This window comes from Oncorhynchus mykiss, chromosome 30 (genome assembly GCF_057628025.1).
Source record: "Oncorhynchus mykiss isolate SJ-2025 chromosome 30, ASM5762802v1, whole genome shotgun sequence".
Taxonomy (NCBI): Eukaryota; Metazoa; Chordata; class Actinopteri; order Salmoniformes; family Salmonidae; genus Oncorhynchus; species Oncorhynchus mykiss.
In genome coordinates, this window is record NC_143051.1 from 7,457,932 (window position 1) to 7,480,945 (window position 23,014).

The following is a 23,014-nucleotide window of genomic DNA, read 5'->3' on the forward strand; positions in this document are numbered from 1 at the left end:
GGAATATCGGAAGGTCATATTTTTTATTACCAGTATTACCTTATTACCAGTTTTACCTTATTACCAGTATTACCTTATTACCTTATTACCTTATTGCCAGTATTACCGTATTACCTCATTACCAGTATTACCTTATTACCAGTATTACCTTATTACCTTATTACCAGTATTACCTTATTACCAGTTTTACCTTATTACCAGTATTACCAGTATTACCTTATTACCTTATTACCAGTATTACCTTATTACCTTCTTACCTTCTTACCTTATTACCAGTATTACCTTATTACCAGTATTACCTTATTACCAGTTTTACCTTATTACCAGTATTACCAGTATTACCTTATTACCTTATTACCAGTATTACCTTATTACCTTATTACCTTATTATCAGTATTACCTTATTACCAGTATTACCTTATTACCTTATTATCAGTATTACCTTATTACCTTATTACCAGTATTACCTTATTACCAGTATTACCTTATTACCAGTATTACCAGTATTACCTTATTACCAGTATTACCTTATTACCTTATTACCAGTATTACCTTATTACCAGTATTACCTTATTACCTTATTACCAGTATTACCTTATTACCTTATTACCAGTATGACCTTATTACCAGTATTACCTCATTACCTTATTACCAGTATTACCTTATTACCAGTATTACCTTTTTACCTTATTACCAGTATTACCTTATTACCTTATTATTAGTATTACCAGTATTACCTTATTACCCCATTACCTTATTACCAGTATTACCTTATTACCCTATTACCTTATTACCTTATTACCAGTATTACCGTATTACCAGTATTACCTTATTACCTTATTACCCTATTACCTTATTACCAGTATTACCGTATTACCAGTATTACCTTATTACCCTATTACCTTATTACCAGTAGTACCGTATTACCAGTATTACCTTATTTCCTTATTACCTTATTACCTTATTACCAGTATTACCGTATTACCAGTATTACCTTATTACCAGTATTACCAGTATTACCAGTATTACCAGTATTACCTTATTACCTTATCACCAGTATTACCTTATTACCTTATTACCAGTATTACCTTATTACCAGTATTACCTTATTACCAGTATTATCTTATTACCTTATTACCAGTATTACCTTATTACCAGTATTACCTTATTACCTTATTACCAGTATTACCTTATTACCAGTATTACCTTATTACCTTATTAACAGTATTACCTTATTACCTTATGACCTTATTACCAGTATTACCTTATTACCTTATTACCAGTATTACCTTCCTAATGTTGAGTTGCACCACCTTTTGCCCTCAGAACAGCTTCAATTCGTCAGGCATGGATTCTATTATGTGTCAAATGCGTTCCCCAAGGATACTGGCCCATGTTGACTCTGATGCTTCCCACAGTTGTGTCAAGTTGGCTGGATAACCTTTGGGTGGTGGACCATTCTTGATACACATGGGGAAACTGTTGAGCGAAAGAAAAAAAAACAGCAACATTGGAGTTCTTGACACACTCAAACTGGTGTGCCTGGCATGCTCATTCACCCTCTGAGAGGCACTTATAAACAATCCTTCTCAATTGTCTCAAGGCTTAGAAAAAAATCCTTCTTTAACCTGTCTGCTCCCTTCAAGACAAAGGAGATGATTGTGGACTACAGGAAAAAGAGGATGGAGCATGCCCCCGTTCTCATCGACAGAGCTGTTGTTGACCAGGTTGAGAGCTTCAAGTTCCACATCACCAACAAACTGACATGGTCCAAGCGCTCCAAAAATGTTGTGAAGAGGGCACGACAAAACCTATTCCCCCTCAGGAGACTGAAAAGAAAATGTTCTACAGCTACACCATCGAGAGCATCCTAACTGGTTGCATCACTGCCTGGTACGGCAACTGCTCTGCCTCCGACCACAAGGCACTACAGAGGGTAGTGCGTACGGCCCAGTGTATCACTGGGGCCAAGCTTCCTGCCATCCAGGACCTCTATACAAGGCAGTGTCAGAGGAAGGCCCTACAAATTGTCAAAGACTCCAGTCACCAAGCAGTACCGGAGCGCCAAGTCTAGGTCCAAGAGGCTTCTAAACAGCTTCTACCCCGAAGCCATAAGACTCCTGAACAGCTAATCAAATGGCTACCCAGACTATTTGCATTGCTCCTCCCCCCTCTTTACATCTTTGTTACTCTCTGTTGTTATCATCTATGCGTAGTCACTTAATAACGCTACCTACATGTACATATTACCTCAACTAACCGGTGCCCCCACACATTGACTGTGTACCGGTACCCCCCTGTATATAGTCTCGCTACTGTTATTTTACTGCTGCTCTTTAATGACTTATGACTGTTATTTCTAATTCTTATTCATATTTAAAAAATACATATATATATATATATTAAACTGCATTGTTGGTTAGGAGCTCGCAAGAAAGCATTTCACTGTAAGGTCCTGTTTTATTCGGCACATGTGACTAATAACATTTGATTTGATCATCTACATTGATTGAAGTGCATTTAGGGACATCATTAAGGCATGATAGCTTTCATCTGCATTCACCTGGTCAGTGTATGTCATGGAAAGAGCCGGTGTTCCTAATGTTTTGTACACTCGGTGTAGGCTGTGAATTTGTCTCGACAGCCAGTGACATCTTTTCAATAATTGCTTGGATGTTGAATAAGATTTAGTCGATTTTTCATTTTTTTTTTAAGTATGTACCTGTGCACGTAACCTTAATACTTTAAACTTTATCAAATATCGTAAATATATTCCATTATTTGAATTTGTGACGAAATGTATTGCGTAATAATGTATTATTATTATTATAATTATTTAAATGAACAGAGGTTTCGTATTCGCGCCCCCTAGCGTCCGTGGGAAACAGCGGGATTCAATTTGTCATCTCTCGCCCTCCGTATTTCTCATGACGACATATCGTCTGTGAAGAGCAGATTCTGGAAAGCCAAGAGAGAAAGAGGATTTACTCTTTATTTCTAAACAACACACGAAGTATCTGTCATTTGAGATAAAAAATAAAAAATGGGTAAGTTACAATCTTGTGTTTCTAGACCGTGTGCTTCACACACGGGGCGAGAGAATAACGAGCGTTTGGATCCATTCTTGTCAAATCCCTGCTAGCTAAGTTAGCTAAGTGAACTCCCTAGTCGACGTAGCTAGCAAACCAAAAAGATTGTTTATAATATCGTAATGACTATGGGTGCTCGTCTACAAATTGGCCACCTTTCCTGGTAAAATGTTGTTCTAGACGACGTTTCCTTCAACAAAGCAGCGTTATAAGCTAATTTAGCCATTTCAACAGCTAACGTTACATGCATCGTCTGTTAGCTAGTAATACGCGTTTTGCTCTGTGTTAGAAGGTAACGTTAGCATGGAAGCGAACTAGTACGCAGGTGGTTAGCTAGTTAACTGTCAATTTAACTAGGTACTGAAGTTAGCAACCAGCCATACCACTGGTACGTTTATATTGACTGAGTTAACAAGGGTGGGCCACACCTACGTTATGTTTTTGTTTGTTGACAAGCTAACGTTAGCCAACTAGTTAACGTCACGATAGTTATCTAGCTAGCTACATATACTCAAACGTTGCTACCACATAAGGTTCATAACTGAACTAACTTAGCTTGCTCGCTAGCTATCATACTCCATTGAATTTAATGCATTGTCACATTTGTGTCACAAGACTGTGACCCAAGTGGTGACTGCTGCTCAAGACCGCTAGCTAGCCAGAAGTTATTTCCAGTATGTTTTATTTTGAACTCGATGTTAGCCACATGTCAAACTCAAGACACGTGGAAAATGGCTGAATTTCTATTGATAGTGTAATAGAGATGTCTCAACTATTTAGGCAGGGAGGTGTCAGTTGTTTACTTTTAGTTTGAGAGGAGAGAGGGGCACTGATAGAAAACGCTGGAAGTGTGTGTGTGTCCAGTAGAGAGAACGAACATTATCACCTAGCCAAATGAGTATCATCACTTTTTTCAGGTTCTCTTTTTGTCCTCAACATATCTGACCCCCTTCTCACTTGCTGCTTCTCTCCACCTTTCCCTCTGACCACTGACCAGTAGTGTTTCCCTCTGACCACTGACTAGTAGTGTTTCCCTCTGACCACTGACTAGTAGTGTTTCCCTCTGACCACTGACTAGTAGTGTTTCCCTCTGACCACTGACTAGTAGTGTTTCCCTCTGACCACTGACTAGTAAGTAGTGTTTCCCTCTGACCACTGACTAGTAAGTAGTGTTTCCCTCTGACCACTGACTAGTAAGTAGTGTTTCCCTCTGACCACTGACTAGTAAGTAGTGTTTCCCTCTGACCACTGACTAGTAAGTAGTGTTTCCCTCTGACCACTGACTAGTAAGTAGTGTTTCCCTCTGACCACTGACTAGTAAGTAGTGTTTCCCTCTGACCACTGACTAGTAAGTAGTGTTTCCCTCTGACCACTGACTAGTAAGTAGTGTTTCCCTCTGACCACTGACTAGTAAGTAGTGTTTCCCTCTGACCACTGACTAGTAACTAGTGTTTCCCTCTGACCACTGACTAGTAGTTTTCTCCACATATCTAACTGTCCTTCACTTGCTCCTCCTTTCTCACTCTCTCTGCACTTTTAAAAGTAGTTAGATTCATCATGCATGAGCTATCATGTCGTTATCAGACAGTTGCCCTTGTGTTGAGTGGCTCACTTCTCCTCTGGTCAAACTAGTTTGTACGCACTGAGCAACATCAACATGCCAATCGCCCTCTGTGCTGTGTGTGTTTCAAGAGTTCAAGTTGTATTAATCATATGTACATGGTAGAGGTCGACCGATTTATGATTTTTCAATGCCGGTACCGATTATTGGGGGACCAAAAAAGCAGAGTAATCGGTCATTTAAAAAAAATGTGAATTAATTAATTTATCTGTATTAATGATAATTAAAACAATACTGAATGAACACTTTTATTTTAACTTAATATAATGCATCAATCAAATCAATTTAGCCTCAAATAAATAATGAAACATGTTCAATTTGGTTTAAATAATGCAAAAGCAAAGTGTTGGAGAAGAAAGTAAAAGTGCAATATGTGCCATGTAAAAAAAGCTAACGTTTAAGTTCCTTGCTCAGAACATATGAAAGCTGGTTATTATAGGAATTATAGGACTATTTCTCTCTATACCATTTGTATTTCATATACCTTTGACTATTGGATGTTCTTATATGCACTATAGTATTGCCAGTGTAACAGTATAGCTTCCGTCCCTCTCCTCGCCCCTACCTGGGCTCGAACCAGGAACACAACGACAACAGCCAGCCTCGAAGCATCGTTACCCATCGCTCCACAAAAGCCACGGCCCTTGCGGAGCAAGGGGAACAACTACTCCAAATCTCAGAGCGAGTGACGTTTGAAACGCTATTAGCACTCACCCCGCTAACTAACTAGCCATTTCACATCGGTTACACCAGCCTAATCTCGGGAGTTGATAGGCTTGAAGTCATAAACAGCTGCTGGCAAACGCACAAAAGTGCTGTTTGAGTGAATGCTTACGAGCCTGCTGCTGCCTACCACCGCTCAGTCAGACTGCTCTATCAAATCATAGATTGAATTATAACGTAATAACACACAGAAATACGAGCCTTTGGTCATTAATATGGTCGAATCCAGAAACTATCATCTCGAAAACAAAACGTTTATTCTTTCAGTGAAATACGGAACCGTTCCTTATTTTATCTAACGGGTGGCATCCATCAGTCTAAAATTCCAACCTTCAATGTTATGTCATAATTATGTAAAATTTAAGAAAGGCATTGCTGTTTATGGTTAGGTACACGTTGGAGCAACGACAGTCCTTTTTCGCGAATGCGCACCGCATCGATTATTTGCAACGCAAGACACACTAGATCAAATCAAATTTATTTATATAGCCCTTCGTACATCAGCTGATATCTCAAAGTGCTGTACAGAAACCCAGCCTAAAACCCCAAACAGCAAGCAATGCAGGTGTAGAAGCACGGTGGCTAGGAAAAACTCCCTAGAAAGGCCAAAACCTAGGAAGAAACCTAGAGAGGAACCAGGCTATGTGGAGTGGCCAGTCCTCTTCTGGCTGTGCCGGGTGGAGATTATAACCGAACATGGCCAAGATGTTCAAATGTTCATAAATGACCAGCATGGTCCAATAATAATAAGGCAGAACAGTTGAAACTGGAGCAGCAGCACGGCCAGGTGGACTGGGGACAGCAAGGAGTCATCATGTCAGGTAGTCCTGAGGCATGGTCCTAGGGCTCAGGTCCTCCGAGAGAGAGAAAGAAAGAGAGAGAGAATTAGAGAGAGCACACTTTAATTCACACAGGACACCGAATAGGACAGGAGAAGTACTCCAGATATAACAAACTGACCCTAGCCCCCCGACACACAAACTACTGCAGCATAAATACTGGAGGCTGAGACAGGAGGGGTCAGGAGACACTGTGGCCCCATCCGAGGACACCTTAAGCCATGTTTCAGTCAGGCCAATCACATCAAGATTATGATCAGTGATTAGTTCATTGACTATAGATAAACTAGTAATATCATCAACCATGTGTAGTTAACTAGTGATTATGATTGATTGATTGTTTTTTATAAGATAAGTTTAATGCTAGCTAGCAACTTACCTTGGCTTCTTACTGCATTCACTTAACAGGCAGTCTCCTCGTGGAGTGCAATGTAATCAGGTGGTTAGAGCGTTGGACTAGTTAACCGTAAGGTTGCAAGATTGAATCCCCCGAGCTGACAAGGTAAAAATCTGTCGTTCTGCCCCTGAACAAGGCAGTTAACCCACCATTCCTAGGCCGTTAGTAAATAAGAATGTGTTCTGAACTGACTTGCCTCGTTAAATAAAGGTGTATAAAAACAAACAATCAGTGCCCAAAAATACTGATTTCCGATTGTTATGAAAACTTGAAATCGGCCCTAATTAATCGGCCATTCCGATTAATCGGTCGACCTCTAGTACATTGTATTCACCGTCCAATGAAATGCATTACTTGCTGGTTCTGTCTTGACAATGCAACAACACTAAATGATAAAATATCTGAATAAGAACAAAGTAAATGTCCTAGTAGAATAGAATATATCTATATATTTTTTTTAAGCATAACTATAATACAGGAAGGCACAATTTATAGTGTAATATATCAAGGAGAGGGGATTTGGGGGGGCAAGTGTTTTAAATTGTGCAATATTAGCAATAATAAACAAGAGTCTGGTAGCATCAGTTGTGATGTGGGTGTGGATATATGTACTGTTTTGTCTGTGGGTGTGGATATACAGTGGGGAGAACAAGTATTTGATGCACTGCCGATTTTGCAGGCTTTCCTACTTACAAAGCATGTAGAGGTCTGTAATTTTTTTATCATAGGTACACTTCAACTGTGAAAGACGGAATCTAAAACAAAAATCCAGAAAGTCACGTATGATTTTTAAGTAATGAATTTGCATTTTATTGCATGACATAAGTATTTGATCACCTACCAACCAGTAAGAATTCCGGCTCTCACAGACCTGTTAGTTTTTCTTTAAGAAGCCCTCCTGTTCTCCACTCGTTACCTGTATAAAAGACACCTGTCCACACACTCAATCAAACAGGCTCCAACCTCTCCAAAATGGCCAAGACCAGGGAGCTGTGTAAGGACATCAGGGATAAAATTGTAGACCTGCACAAGGCTGGGATGGGCTACAGGACAATAGGCAAGCAGCTTGGTGAGAAGGCAACAACTGTTGGCGCAATTATTAGAAAATGGAAGAAGTTCAAGATGACGGTCAATCACCCTCTGTCTGGGGCTCCATGCAAGGTCTCACCTCGTGGGGCATCAATGATCATGAGGAAAGTAAGGGATCAGCCCAGAACTACACGGCAGGACCTGGTCAATGACCTGAAGAGAGCTGGGACCACAGTCTCAAAGAAAACCATTAGTAACACACTACATCGTCATGGAATAAAATCCTGCAGCGCACACAAGGCCCCCCTGCTCAAGCCAGCGCATGTCCAGGCTCGTCTGAAGTTTGCAATGACCATCGGGATGATCCAGAGGAGGAATGGGAGAAGGTCATGTGGTCTGATGAGACAAAAATAGACTTTGGTCTAAACTCCACTTGCAGTGTTTGGAGGAAGAAGAAGGATGAGTACAACCCCAAGAACACCATCCCAACCGTGAAGCATGGAGGTGGAAACATCATTCTTTGGGGATGCTTTTCTGCAAAGGGGACAGGACGACTGCACCGTATTGAGGGGAGGATGGATGGGGCCATGTATCGTGAGATTTTGGCCAACAGCCTCCTTCCCTCAGTAAGAGCATTGAAGATGGGTCGTGGCTGGGTCTTCCAGCATGACAACGACCCGAAACGCACAGCCAGGGCAACTAAGGAGTGAGAAGCAAGAAGAAGTAAGAAGCATCTCAAGGTCCTTGAGTGGCCTAGCCAGTCTCCAGACTGAAAATCTTTGGAGGGAGCTGAAAGACCGTATTGCCCAGCGACAGCCCCGAAACCTGAAGGATCTGGAGAAGGTCTGTATGGAGGAGTGGGCCAAAATCCCTGCTGCAGTGTGTGCAAACCTGGTCAAGAACTACAGGAAACGTATGATCTCTGTAATTGCAAACAAAGGTTTCTGTACCAAATATTAAGTTCTGCTTTTCTGATGTATCAAATACTTATGTCTTGCAATAAAATGCAAATTAATTACTTAAAAATCATACAATGTGATTTTCTGGATTTTTGTTTTAGATTCCGTCTCTCACAGTTGAAGTGTACCTATGATAAATTACAGACCTCTACATGCTTTGTAAGTAGGAAACACTGCCGATTTTGCAGGTTATCAAATACTGGTTCTCCCCACTGTATCTACTGTTTTGTCTGTGTGGGTGTGGATGTATCTACTGTTTTGTCTGTGTGGATGTATCTACTGTTTTGTCTGTGTGGGTGTGGATGTGTCTACTGTTTTGTCTGTGTGGGTGTGGATGTATCTACTGTTTTGTCTGTGTGGGTGTATCTACTGTTTTGTCTGTGTGGGTGTGGATGTATCTACTGTTTTGTCTGTGTGGGTGTGGATGTATCTACTGTTTTGTCTGTGTGGGTGTGGATGTATCTACTGTTTTGTCTGTGTGGGTGTGGATGTATCTACTGTTTTGTCTGTGTGGGTGTGGATGTATCTACTGTTTTGTCTGTGTGGGTGTGGATGTATCTACTGTTTTGTCTGTGTGGGTGTGGATGTATCTACTGTTTTGTCTGTGTGGGTGTGGATGTGTCTACTGTTTTGTCTGTGTGGGTGTGGATGTATCTACTGTTTTGTCTGTGTGGGTGTGGATGTATCTACTGTTTTGTCTGTGTGGGTGTGGATGTATCTACTGTTTTGTCTGTGTGGGTGTGGATGTATCTACTGTTTTGTCTGTGTGGGTGTGGATGTATCTACTGTTTTGTCTGTGTGGGTGTGGATGTATCTACTGTTTTGTCTGTGTGGGTGTGGATGTATCTACTGTTTTGTCTGTGTGGGTGTGTATGTGTCTACTGTTTTGTCTGTGTGGGTGTGTATGTATCTACTGTTTTGTCTGTGTGGGTGTGGATGTATCTACTGTTTTGTCTGTGTGGGTGTGGATGTATCTACTGTTTTGTCTGTGTGGGTGTGGATGTATCTACTGTTTTGTCTGTGTGGGTGTGGATGTATCTACTGTTTTGTCTGTGTGGGTGTGGATGTGTCTACTGTTTTGTCTGTGTGGGTGTGGATGTATCTACTGTTTTGTCTGTGTGGGTGTGGATGTGTCTACTGTTTTGTCTGTGTGGGTGTGGATGTATCTACTGTTTTGTCTGTGTGGGTGTGGATGTGTCTACTGTTTTGTCTGTGTGGGTGTGGATGTATCTACTGTTTTGTCTGTGTGGGTGTGGATGTATCTACTGTTTTGTCTGTGTGGGTGTGGATGTATCTACTGTTTTGTCTGTGTGGGTGTGGATGTATCTACTGTTTTGTCTGTGGGTGTGTGCTAAGTTGCGACAGGTTTATTTCAGAGAGTCAATGCAAGTGGTCAGTTCAAGTGTTCAACAGTCTGATGGCTGGTAGATAGAAACTGTGTCTGAGGCTGTTGGTAACAGACCTCGTGCTCTGATACCGTCGGGTGATACCGTCGGGCTGACTGCAAGGGAGTGAACAGCTCATGGCTGGGGTGTGTGCTAGTGATTTGGGGATGGACACAATATTTTTTTACAATATCACAACTTTTCTGAGCTAGTTGGCTGTACCTGCACAAACTCCAGTATTTTATGGAGCCAATTTGTTTTCAAATCAAATCAAATTTATTTATATAGCCCTTCGTACATCAGCTGATATCTCAAAGTGCTGTACAGAAACCCAGCCTAAAACCCCAAACAGCAAGCAATGCAGGTGTAGAAGCACGGTGGCTAGGAAAAAACTCCCTAGAAAGGCCAAAACCTAGGAAGAAACCTAGAGAGGAACCAGGCTATGTGGGGTGGGGGTTTCAGTACTTTTATTTCCATGACTGATCAAAGCTGGTTTTTCTCGTGGCTCTCTCTTGTCCCTCTGTAGCAGACATATGATGAGAAATATGTTTGGAACATCAAATTGCAATATCAATCACAGTATTGAATCACAATACGTTTCGAATTGTGAGAATCGCCATACAAATCATATTGGCACCTTTAGTATCGTATGTTCCCTGGCAATTTCCTGCTCTAATGTGTGGGGTCCTTGACGATGCTGCAGGACTTTCTCAGGTACCGTTTCAAGTAGATGCCCTGGATGAGTGTGAATACGGCCCCGGTGATGTACTGGGCCGTCTTCCCCACCTGCTTGGAGGGCTTTGCGGTTGTGGGGGGAGCAATTCCCGTACGAGGCAGTGATGCAATCGGTCAGGACGCTCTCGATGGTGCAGCAGTTGCTCACCTTTCCTCTGACTGCAGTATGTTCGTGGTTGCCTCTGGAGATAGTCAATTAATACACCGACTCGGTCACTGGATTCATAAAAAATAAAAATAATGCATAGATGTGATAAGGATAATAATCTTTCAAAACGAATCAAAAACCATGGATTGATAGCAGCCTTGCTCAAATGCTATGTGGTTAGACAGCATGATCATTACACAGGTGCACCTTGTGCTGGGGACAATAAAAGGCCACTCTAAAATGTGCAGTTCTGTCACACTACACAATGCCACAGGTGTCTCTAGTTTTAAGGGAGCGTGCAATTGGCATTCTGACTGCAGGAATGTCCACCAGAGCTGTTGGCCGATTTTTAATACGATTTCAATTTCTCTACCTTAAGCCACCTTAGAATTTGGCAGTACGTCCAACCCGGCCTCACAATCGTGGACCACGTATGGCGTTGTGTAGACAAGCGGTTTGCTGATGCCAATGTTGTGAACAGAGTGCCCTATGGTGGCGGTATGGGCAGGCATAAGCTACGGACAACAAAAACAAGTGTGTTTAATCAATGGCAGTTTTAATGTACAGAGATCGAGGCCCATTGTCGTGCCATTCATCCGCCGCCATCATCTCATGATGATGCACGACCCCATGTTGCAAGGATCTGTACACATTCCTGGAAGCTGAATGTTCCACAACTTCCATGGCCTCCATACTTGCCACCCGTTGAGCATGTTTGGGATGCTCTGGATTGACGTGTGTGACAGTGTTTTCCAGTTCCCGGTAATATCCAACAACTTCACAGCCATTGAAGATGAGTGGGGACAACATTCCACAGGCCAAAATCAACAGTCTGAACAACTCTATGAGAAGGAGATGTGTTGGGCTGCATGAGACAAATGGTGGTCACACTAGATACCGACTGGTGTTCTGATCACACCAGATACCGACTGGTTTTCTGATCCACACCCCTACTTCTTTTTAAAGGTGTCTGTGACCAACAGATGCATGTCTGTATTCCCAGTTGTGATATCCGTAGATTAAGGTCTAGTGAATTTATTTCCATTGACTGATTTTTCCTCATATGAACTTTAACTCAGTAAAATCATTGAAATTGTTTATTTTTTGTTTAGTATACATTTTTGATTAGCACAATGACCCCGAGCTTGCCGAGGAGACCGCACAATGACCCCGAGCTTGCCGAGGAGACGGCACAATGACCCCGAGCTTGCCGAGGAGACGGCACAATGACCCCGAGCTTGCCGAGGAGACGGCACAATGACCCCGAGCTTGCCGAGGAGACGGCACAATGACCCCGAGCTTGCCGAGGAGACGGCACAATGACCCCGAGCTTGCCGAGGAGACGGCACAATGACCCCGAGCTTGCCGAGGAGACGGCACAATGACCCCGAGCTTGCCGAGGAGACGGCACAATGACCCCGAGCTTGCCGAGGAGACGGCACAATGACCCCGAGCTTGCCGAGGAGACGGCACAATGACCCCGAGCTTGCCGAGGAGACGGCACAATGACCCCGAGCTTGCCGAGGAGACGGCACAATGTGGGCTACACGCTGTCTACACTGAGGACGTATGGAAGTCATTCAAACGTGTTACCAGCCCAGATGGCATCCCTAGCCTGGCCCTCAGAGCATGTGCAGACCAGCTGGCTGTTGTGTTCTCTGACATTTGTTTTCAATCTCTCACAAGCACAGGTCGCTATACCAACCTGCTTGAAATGTCCACTATCATCCCCCATGCCCAATAAAGGGAAAGTAACTGAACTGAATGACTACCGACCAGTAGCACTCACTTCTGTCATCATGAAGTGCTTCGAGAGGCTAGTCAAAGACCATATCACTTCCTCCCTCCCCGACACACTCCACCCTCTCCAATTCACTTCCTCCCTCCCTGACACACTCCACCCTCTCCAATTCACTTCCTCCCTCCCTGACACACTCCACCCTCTCCAATTCACTTTCTCCCTCCCGACACACTCCACCCTCTCCAATTCACTTCCTCCCTCCCTGACACACTCCACCCTCTCCAATTCACTTCCTCCCTCCCTGACACACTCCACCCTCTCCAATTCACGTACCACTCTGACAGATCCACGGCCGACGCAATCGCTACTGAACTGCACACTGCCCTTACCCACCTGGACAAAAGGAATGCATATGTGAGGATGTTGTTCATTGACTACAGCTCGGCATTCAATACCATAGTGCCCTTTTAATCTCATTACAAAGTTCACGGCCCTGGGTCTGAACTCCTCCCTATGCTACTGGATCCTGGACTTCCTGATAGGCCGCAGCATTACCACCTCGACACTGATCCTCGACATGGGGACCCCACAAGGGTGCGTCCTCAGTCCCCTCCTGTACTCCATGTATATACCCATGACTGCGTGGCCTCACAGTTCCGACTCCATCGAAGTTGATGGGGGGGTGGCAGGTAGCCTGGGGATTAGAGCGTTGCACTTGTTAACCCGAAAGGTTGGAAGATCGAATCCCCGAGCTAAAGAGTCAAACATGAGTGTGAGAGGATCTGCAGAGAAAAATGGAAGAAACTCCCCGAATACAGGTGTGCCAAGCTTGTAGCATCAACAAGACTCGAGGCTGTAATCGCTACAAAAGGTGCTTCAACAAAGTACTAAGTAAAGGGTCTGAATACTTAAGTAAATGTGATATCTGTTTTTTTGTGTTTTTTTTATAAATTTGCAAACATTTCTTAACCTGTTTTTGCTGTTAACTCCGGATCCGGGAGAATTGTCATCAACAACGCTGAATAGCATAGCGCCACAGTCAAATAATATTACTAGAAAATATTAATATTCATGAAATCACAAGTGCAATATAGGAAAACACAGTTTAGCCTTTTGTTAATCCACCTGTCGTGCCAGATTTTGAAATGATGCTTTACAGCGAAAGCAATACAAGCGTTTGTAGTTTACCGATCGCTCGACAAAACAGTAAGTACACCTAGCATCAGGTAACTTGGTCACGAAAATCAGAAAAGCAATCAAATGAATTGTTTACCTTTGATCTTTGGATGTTTTCACTCACGAGACTCCCAGTTAGACAACAAATGTTCCTTTTGTTCCATAAAGATATTTTTTATATCCAAATGCCTCCGTTAGTTTGGTGCGTTATGCCCAGGAATCCACCGGAAAGAGCGGTCATGACAACGCAGACAAAAATTCAAAATTCCATCCATAATTTCAACAGAAACATGTCAAGTTTTTTATAATATCTATTCGATAATATATCAACCGGGACAGTTGGCTTTTCACTAGGACCGGGAGTAACAATGGCCGCCTCCCTCTTCTGTGCACAAATCACTCAGAGCCCCCACCTGTCCACTTACGCAATGTGGTCGTTCACGCTCATTCTTCAAAATAAAAGCCTGAAACTGTCTAAAGGCTGTAGACACATAAGGGAAGCCATAGAAAAAGGACTCTGGTTGATATCCCTTTCAATGTGCAATAGGGATGCATAGGAACACAGGGGTTTCAAAATAAGAGTCACTTCCTGATTGGATTTTTCTCTTTCGCCTGCAATATCAGTTCTGTTATACTCACAGACAATATTTTTACAGTTTTGGAAACTTTAGAGTGTTTTCTATCCTAATATGTCAATTATATGCATGTTCTAGAATCTGGTCCTGAGAAATAGGCTGTTTACTTTGGGAACGTTATTTTTCCAAACATAAAAATAATGCCCCCTAGTTTCAAGAGGTTATTAAGTTCGTTTTTTCCTTCAGACAAGCATGCGTCTCAACTTTGTTCATTTGCACAATGCCTCTCGTTAATATTCGGTTGTAAAATGTCCAAACTCACCAACAATGACTTTCGGTAGCTGGATTGCCTGTCTTTTTGTATTTCGCTTATTTTTATTTGTGCTCGTTAGCATATTTTAACAGCCTCCATGGAAATTCGCTATTACTTGTTCTCATTTTATTAGCATTCTGGTAATAAATGCCCCCTTGTGTATTAAGCAGGTAACAGAGTAAATCCTGGGACGAGGGAAGGACTGTATGACGATATGAACATCTGCATACCGCCCAGCCCTAACTGGCTCCCGAGTGGCTCAGCAGTCTAAGGCTAAGGCATCTCAGTGCTCGAGGCGTCACTACAGACACCCTGGTTCGGATCCAGGCTGTATCACAAACAGGCCGTGATTGGGAGTCCCATAGGGCAGCGCACAATTGGCCCAGCGTCGTCCGGGTTTGGCGGTGTAGGCCGTCGTTGTAGATAATAATTTCTTAACTGACATGCCTAGTTAAATAAAGGTGTTAACAAAAATAAATAACCTAGCATTCTCACATAGGTGTACCTCTTCTCCAGCGTGTAAACCGATGGAAATGGCATCTTCCCCTGGATCTGTTGGAGCGGGTCCAGTGTGCTTGGTCTTGGTCATGAAGTGTCAAAGCACTTCATGATGAGTGCGACATGGGCGTTTAGTCATTTGGGCATGTCACCTTTTTTTTTTGTTTGCTTGGACACTAGGACTATGGTGGTCTCCTTGAAGCAAGTGGGGACTACAGCCCTGGACAGGGTGTGTTGGTCCGACTGCCTTACATTTCTTCCAGTTCGCTGTCCTCCAGGACTTTCTGAATCGTCTGCAGGCTCTAGGGGAGAAGTTCTCCATAGGCACAGATCTAGGATCAGCTTAATTCCCTCCAACTCTAACCTTAACCATTAGGGGTGAACGCTGATTTTGAAGTGCCAAAATGACCCTAGATCAGTGTCTGGGGGTGGGGGGACATCATCCTGCTGTGTTCCGTAGGAGGGTTGCCCTCTTTAAAATCTCCTCCTGTGTCCTGGCTGTTTGTGAGGGCCATTACCAAAACAGGAGCATTCACATCAGGATTCCCTAAATACTTAGTATACCCCTGGTCTAAACCAAACTGTTGTACCAAACTTTCTAGTGTGGACTACAATCCTCTTCTGTTCTGGGAGAAAGTGATTTCTAAATTTAGTTTTATAATGATCTCACATAGAGGTCGACCGATTCATCGGAATGGCCGATTTCAAGTTTTCATAACAATCGGAAATCTGTATTTTTTTTAATATATTTTTTTACACATTTATTCATTTTTACACTATTTAATCTTTATTTAACGAGGCAAGTCAGTTCAGAACACATTCTTATTTTCAATGACGGCCTAGGAAAGGGTTAACTGCCTCGTTCAGGGGCAGAACGACAGATTTTTACCTTGTCAGCTCAGGGATTCAATCTTGCAACCTTCCGGTTAACTAGTCCAACGCTCTAACCACCTGATTACGTTGCACTCCACGAGGAGACTGCCTGTTACGCGAATGCAGTAAGCCAAGGTAAGTTGCTAGCTAGCATTAAACGTATCTTATAAAAAACAATCAATCAATCATAATCACTAGTTAACTACACATGGTTGAGGATATTACTAGTTTATCTAGCGTATCCTGTGTTGCATATAATCGATGCGGTACGTATCGTTGCTCCAACGTGTACCTAACCATAAACACCTTTCTTAAAATCAATACACAGAAATATATATTTTTAAACCTGCATATTTAGCTAAAAGAAATCCAGGTTAGCAGGCAATATTAACCAGGTGAAATTGTGTCACTTCTCTTGTGTTCATCGCACGCAGAGTCAGTGTAAATGCAACAGTTAAAACGCCTAATTTGCCAGAATTTTACGTAATTATGACATAACATTGAAGGTTGTGCAATGTAACAGGAATATTTAGACTGATGGATGCCACCCGTTAGATAAAATACGAAACAGTTCCGTATTTCACTGAAAGAATAAATGTTCTGTTTTCGAGAGAGTTTCTGGATTCAACCATATTAATAACCTAAGGCTCGTATTTCTGTGTGTTGTCATGTTATAACTAAGTCTATGATTTGATAGAGCAGTCTGACTGAGCGATGGTAGGCAGCAGCAGGCTCGTAAGCATTCATTCAAACAACACTTTCGTGCGTTTGCCAGCAGCTGTTTATGACTTCAAGCCTATCAACTCCCCGAGATTAGGCTGGTGTAACCGATGTGAAATGGCTAGCTAGTTAGCGGGGTGCGCGCTAATAGCGTTTCAAACGTCACTCGCTCTGAGACTTGGAGTGGTTGTTCCCCTTGCCTCTTCAAGGGCTGCGGCTTTTGTGGAGCGATGTGTAATGCTGCTTCGGGGATGGCTGTTGTCGTTGTGTTCCTGGCTCGCCCAGGTAGGAGCGAGGAGAGGGACGGAAGCTACACTAACAATACTAAAGTGCCTATAAGAACATCCAATAGTCAAAGGTATATGAAATACAAATGGTATAGAGGGAAATAGTCCTATAATAACTACAACCTAAAACTTCTTACCTGGGAATATTGAAGACTCATGTTAAAAGGAACCACCAGCTTTCATATGTTCTCATGTTCTGAGCAAGGAACTTAAACGTTAGCTTTCTTACATGGCACATATTGCACTTTTACTTTCTTCTCCAACACTTTGTTTTTGCATTATTTAAACCAAATTGAACGTTTCATTATTTGAGGCTAAATTGATTTTATTGATGTATTATATTAAGTTAAAATAAGTCTTCATTCAGTATTGTTGAAATTATAAATAAATAAAAATCGGCCGATTTTTTTTTTATCGGTTTCGGCTTCTTTTGGTCCTCCAATAATTGGTATCGGCGTTGAAAAATCATAATCGGTCGACCTCTAATCGCACAGCAGACCTAAACATGGGAGACTAAACCCTTCCCACTTCTCACGCTGCTGTATCAGGTAGAGAGAGGAAAGTCGAGGCTTCCCCATCCACAAGCTGTGGGCGGGCATGAATGCATGGAACCATCTGGACACATCACGATCCCCCCCCCCCCCCCCCCCCCAATACTGTCTTGGGCCTTGGGGTGAGGCAGCAGCACACAAATCATTACAGCAGGCCTCTGTGTGGGCTAAAAACTATTCTGATTTGGGCCTCTGTGTGGGCTAAAAACTATTCTGATTTGAACGAAACATGTATTTATAAGATTGTGAACGTTATCCCATCCCCTGTGGTGGTGGTTGTGGCTTGCAGACAGAATGCCAGATTGTGACATCATCTTCTAATGCAACTAAGGACCTGGATGGTTCCTTTAAAAACTGGATTCTCCACCTGGTGGCCCGCGGGTGTTTTTTTTGAGTTAGGCTTTATTTTTAAATATAATTTTTATTGTTAGACAAAAGACCGTATAAAGACCAGGAAATCATCTCCAAGTGATTTTACACGAATGGAAGCAAGGTTTGAAAATGATTGTTTTAGTCAAATATTATATCTGCTTGGGCTTCTTTGCGGTCAATTATTTGTAATTAAGTTCCGGCCTCCTGACCCTTCCTTCCAGGAACATAGTGGTTGAGTCTAGTTTATGGGTTGTACAGGTTGAAGCCACACCCTGCTCTGCCCTGCCCTCTCTTTACACACACTAGGGCCAGAACCATACCAGTATTGCCATATTCGTTAGTATCGTGGTATGGAAACAAAACACAGATTTAATTTCATTAGGAAAACATTGTTGTAGTCCAGAGTCACATGTATTTATTTTCCAATCTATAGCAGACACTATTTTACATACAGCAGGTTTGAAGACTAAATACTGCTTCATGTTAAATGTTTTGCTCTGGTGCTGCTTCTGGTAACGGGTCTGGTGCCCAGTCTGGCTGCTTCTGGTAACGGGTCTGGTGCCCAGTCTGGCTGCTTCTGGTAACGGGTCTGGTGCCCAGTCTGGCTGCTTCTGGTAACGGGTCTGGCTGCTTCTGGTAACGGGTCTGGCTGCTTCTGGTAACGGGTCTGGCTGCTTCTGGTAACGGGTCTGGCTGCTTCTGGTAACGGGTCTGGCTGCTTTTGGTAATGGGTCTGGTGACCAGTCTGGCTGCTTCTGGTTCCCAGTCTGGCTGCTTCTGGTAATGGGTCTGGTGACCAGTCTGGCTGCTTCTGGTAATGGGTCTGGTGTTCAGTCTGGCTGCTTCTGGTAATGGGTCTGGCTGCTTCTGGTAACCGGTCTGGCTGCTTCTGGTAACGGGTCTGGTTCCCAGTCTGGCTGCTTCTGGTAATGGGTCTGGCTGCTTCTGGTAACGGGTCTGGTGTCCAGTCTGGCTGCTTCTGGTAACGGGTCTGGTACCATGACTGCACAAATGCTGAGTTGGGGCAGTTTGCACAGTGGTCAGTCGGCTGGCTGATCAGGCACTTCCTGCTAACTCAGCAATTAACTGTCCTGAATCAATGTTTTTGTCTGCCAGCTGAATGCTGGAGAATAGAGCCTCTGTCTGTGGGCTGCATCTCTGTGTCTGTGGGGCAGTGTTGTCTGTGTGTTTCCACTGTGTGTGTGTGTGTGTGTGTGTGTGTGTGTGTGTGTGTTTTGGTTTATGACAAGTCAGAGAGAAGTTCACTTGGGCTATATGTAAGTCTCTATTTGCATATCTGGTGTGTGAGTGTGGACTCATCACATACTCGTGTAATTTTACCCATGTGGCTGTGCTCTGTTTCCAGGAGATTGTTTATACTGGGCTCACATACCCCCCCCCCCCCCCGTGACCTCACCAAGTCTATACTCTGGGATCTGAGACACACACAGTAGACTTCCTGTGGAAGAGTCTTGTTCCTTGGGAAATGTGTTACTTCTCTTGACATTGTTTTTCCTGACGACTGTTGCTAGACTTCATTTTGTTAAAGGCCTAACCGTTCTATGATAACTTTTATTTATTTGACAAAGTTTATGTCCTTAAGATCGGATTAGTTGGACTTATTGTTATAAAGATGATCTAACGTGTGTGTGTGTGTGTGCACGCGCTTCAGAGCCGTCAGCCAGTCCAGCGAAGGATAACCACAGGATGAACAGCTACAAGAACAAAGCCCTGAATGTGGAGGAGATGAGACGCAGGAGAGAGGAGGAGGGTGTCCAGCTGAGGAAGCAGAAACGAGAACAACAGGTACACAACATAACCCCCCCTAAACAGGAGAGGTACAGAACCTAACCCACCTGTATAACACCTAGCCTAGAACACCTAGCTCACTGCTAGTGTCTAAACAGGAGAGGTACAGAACCTAACCCACCTGTATAACACCTTTTTAAAAACATGTTTTTAATCTTTATTTATCCAGGTTTTTTCTCATTGAGATAACATCTCATTTCCAAGAGAGACCTGGTCCAATAGCAGCAGGGGGAACAACGTTTTCAGACAAAACAACTTAGTTGTTAGTGTACACCAGTGTTTAAGCCTACAACATGACCTTATAAATCAGTGTGTACCAGTGTTTAAGCCTACAACATGACCTTATAAATCAGTGTATACCAGTGTTTAAGCCTACAACATGACCTTATAAATCAGTGTATACCAGTGTTTAAGCCTACAACATGACCTTATAAATCAGTGTGTACCAGTGTTTAAGCCTACGCAAGGTCAAATGACGACCAGCCAACAGCGCTGGAGAGATCCCAATGATGTGTTTCTGATTTGTAATGAACCTGAGGGGCTGCATGATACTCTGAATCAAGTGCTCTCAGGGTAGTGGCTGAGGCCTGCATATATAGATAACATCTGTAAAACCGGCAGTAATGTACATCATACCAGCTCCTTTCTGGCCTCCAGAGAAAAACAAGCCTTATGCCGATAATAAAAACTATTCTCAGTTTGAGCTTCCTTATCCAGTTCTCTACATGCACAGTGAAGCTCAGCTTGTCATCAACCCACACACCCAAATATTTGCACACTTTAACTTGCTCTATAGTATGTCCAGCCGACGTAGCAATGACATGATTAGTAACATGCCTGGCGTTTTGAAAATACCATGCAGTTTGTTTTGCCTGAATTTAGAACCAGCTTTAAAATCATACAGATTCTGTTGTAGGATGTTAAATGCTCTTTGGGCATTTTCAAAAGCTAACACCTAGCCCCGACAACACCTAGCCCCGACAACACCTAGCCCCGACAACACCTAGCCGACAACACCTAGCCGACAACACCTAGCCCACTGCTAGTGTCTAAACAGGAGAGGTACAGAACCTAACCCACCTGTATAACACCTACCACAGTTTACTATCCTCTTCCTAGGCAGAATACACACACACACACACACACAGAGAGGGAAACTGATCTGCTGTTGCTCTCCTGTATTTGGCAGCTGTTCAAGAGGAGAAACGTTGACATGTTGAACGAGGAGGGAGTCATGTTTGAGAGTCCACTGGTCGACTCGTATGTGGACTCCACAGCCACAGAGGAAGGTGTCCTAACTAGACGCCTGGTGGAAATGCTCTTCTCAGAGGACCCAGAGCTCCAACTCACCACCACACAGACGTTCAGGAAACTACTGTCCAAAGGTACCAGGCTGTTCACTGAATATCACCAGGATATTCTGTCGTCTCTGTGTATAGCCGTGCCCTTCACTCCTTGTCCAAGGGACCCCGGGCTCTTGTCCCTCCTGGAGGGGGGGGGGGGGCGGGCGGGCGGGCGGGCATCTGGCTGTTGTCCCTCCTGGGGGGTGGGGCTGTTGTCCCTCCTGGAGGGGGGGGGGGGGCGGGCGGGCGGGCATCTGGCTGTTGTCCCTCCTGGAGGGGGGGGCAGGCGGGCATCTGGCTGTTGTCCCTCCTGGGGGGGGGGGGGGGGCGGGCGGGCGGGCGGGCATCTGGCTGTTGTCCCTCCTGGAGGGGGGGGCGGGCGGGCATCTGGCTGTTGTCCCTCCTGCTCCAAGCCCAGCACTAACTCTGCTGTTTCGGCTACCTCCTTCTAGGGTGATAAAGGTTGAGTCCTTGGTGCTAAATGTTACATCATTACTCATATATTCTGTCTGATGTGTTCCAGAACCCAATCCACCTATTGACGAGGTCATCAACACCCCAGGCATTGTAGAGAGGTTTGTAGAGTTCCTCAAGATGAGCGTCAACTGCACATTACAGGTGAGACCTTGGAAATATTAGGAAACAGTTTGTGTTGGTAAAATAGAAAAGTTAACCCAGACAAATACTATAAACTTAAAGATACCTGTGTGTGTGTGTGTGTGTAGTTTGAGGCAGCCTGGGCCCTGACCAACATAGCATCAGGTACATCCATGCAGACTAACATAGTAATCGAGGCAGGAGCAGTCCCCATCTTTATAGAACTACTCAACTCGGACTTTGAAGATGTTCAGGAACAGGTAAAGGCCGTGTTCATATAGACAGTCATGGAGTTGTTTTATTACAAGACTGTCTATAATTCATACCTAGCTGTGGTGTTGGAACTAGTACGATCAGAACCTGCTTTCTCTCCCTCTCTCTCTCCCCTCTTCTCTCTCCTCCTCTCTCCTCCTCCCTCTCCCCTCTTCTCTCTCCCCTCTTCTCTCTCCCCTCTTCTCTCTCCCCTCTTCTCTCTCCCCTCTTCTCTCTCCCCTCTTCTCTCTCCCCTCTTCTCTCTCCCCTCTTCTCTCTCCCCTCTTCTCTCTCCCCTCTTCTCTCTCCCCTCTTCTCTCTCCCCTCTTCTCTCTCCCCTCTTCTCTCTCCCCTCTTCTCTCTCCCCTCTTCTCCCCCCTCTTCTCTCTCCTCCTCTCTCCCCTCTTCTCTCCTCCTCTCTCCTCTCCCCCTCTCTCCTCTCCCCCTCTCTCCTCTCCCCCTCTCTCCTCTCCCCCTCTCTCCTCTCCCACTCTCTCCTCTCCCACTCTCTCCTCTCCCACTCTCTCCTCTCCCACTCTCTCCTCTCCCACTCTCTCCTCTCCCACTCTCTCCTCTCCCACTCTCTCCTCTCCCACTCTCTCCTCTCCCACTCTCTCCTCTCCCACTCTCTCCTCTCCCACTCTCTCCTCTCCCCCTCTCTCCCTCTCTCTCCTCTCCCCCTCTCTCCCTCTCTCTCCTCTCCCCCTCTCCCCCTCTCTCTCCTCTCCCCCTCTCTCTCCTCTCCCCCTCTCTCTCCTCTCCCCCTCTCTCCCTCTCTCTCCTCTCTCCCTCTCTCTCCTCTCTCCCTCTCTCTCCTCTCCCCCTCTCTCCCTCTCTCTCCTCTCCTCTCCCTCTCTCTCCCTCTCTCTCCTCTCCCCCTCTCCTCTCCCCCCCTCCTCTCCTCCTCTCTCCTCTCTCCTCTCTCCTCTCTCCTCTCTCCTCTCCTCCTCTCTCCTCTCCCCCTCTCTCCTCTCCCCTCTCC

General features: G+C 44.2%; 1 protein-coding gene across 1 annotated transcript in view; it reads left to right on the plus strand.

Annotated features, from left to right (window-relative positions):
- The first annotated feature begins 2,879 nt into the window (after window positions 1–2,879).
- LOC110487858 (importin subunit alpha-7) overlaps window positions 2,880–23,014 on the plus strand; it is a 38,067-nt gene continuing 17,932 nt past the window's right edge. Inside the window, exons 1-5 of the mRNA XM_090227453.1 lie at window positions 2,880–3,047; window positions 19,704–19,837; window positions 21,030–21,225; window positions 21,707–21,801; window positions 21,909–22,040. Coding sequence (XP_090083579.1) covers window positions 3,044–3,047; window positions 19,704–19,837; window positions 21,030–21,225; window positions 21,707–21,801; window positions 21,909–22,040 — 561 coding nt within the window. The 5' untranslated portion in view covers window positions 2,880–3,043. The remainder of the gene's footprint in view (window positions 3,048–19,703; window positions 19,838–21,029; window positions 21,226–21,706; window positions 21,802–21,908; window positions 22,041–23,014) is intronic.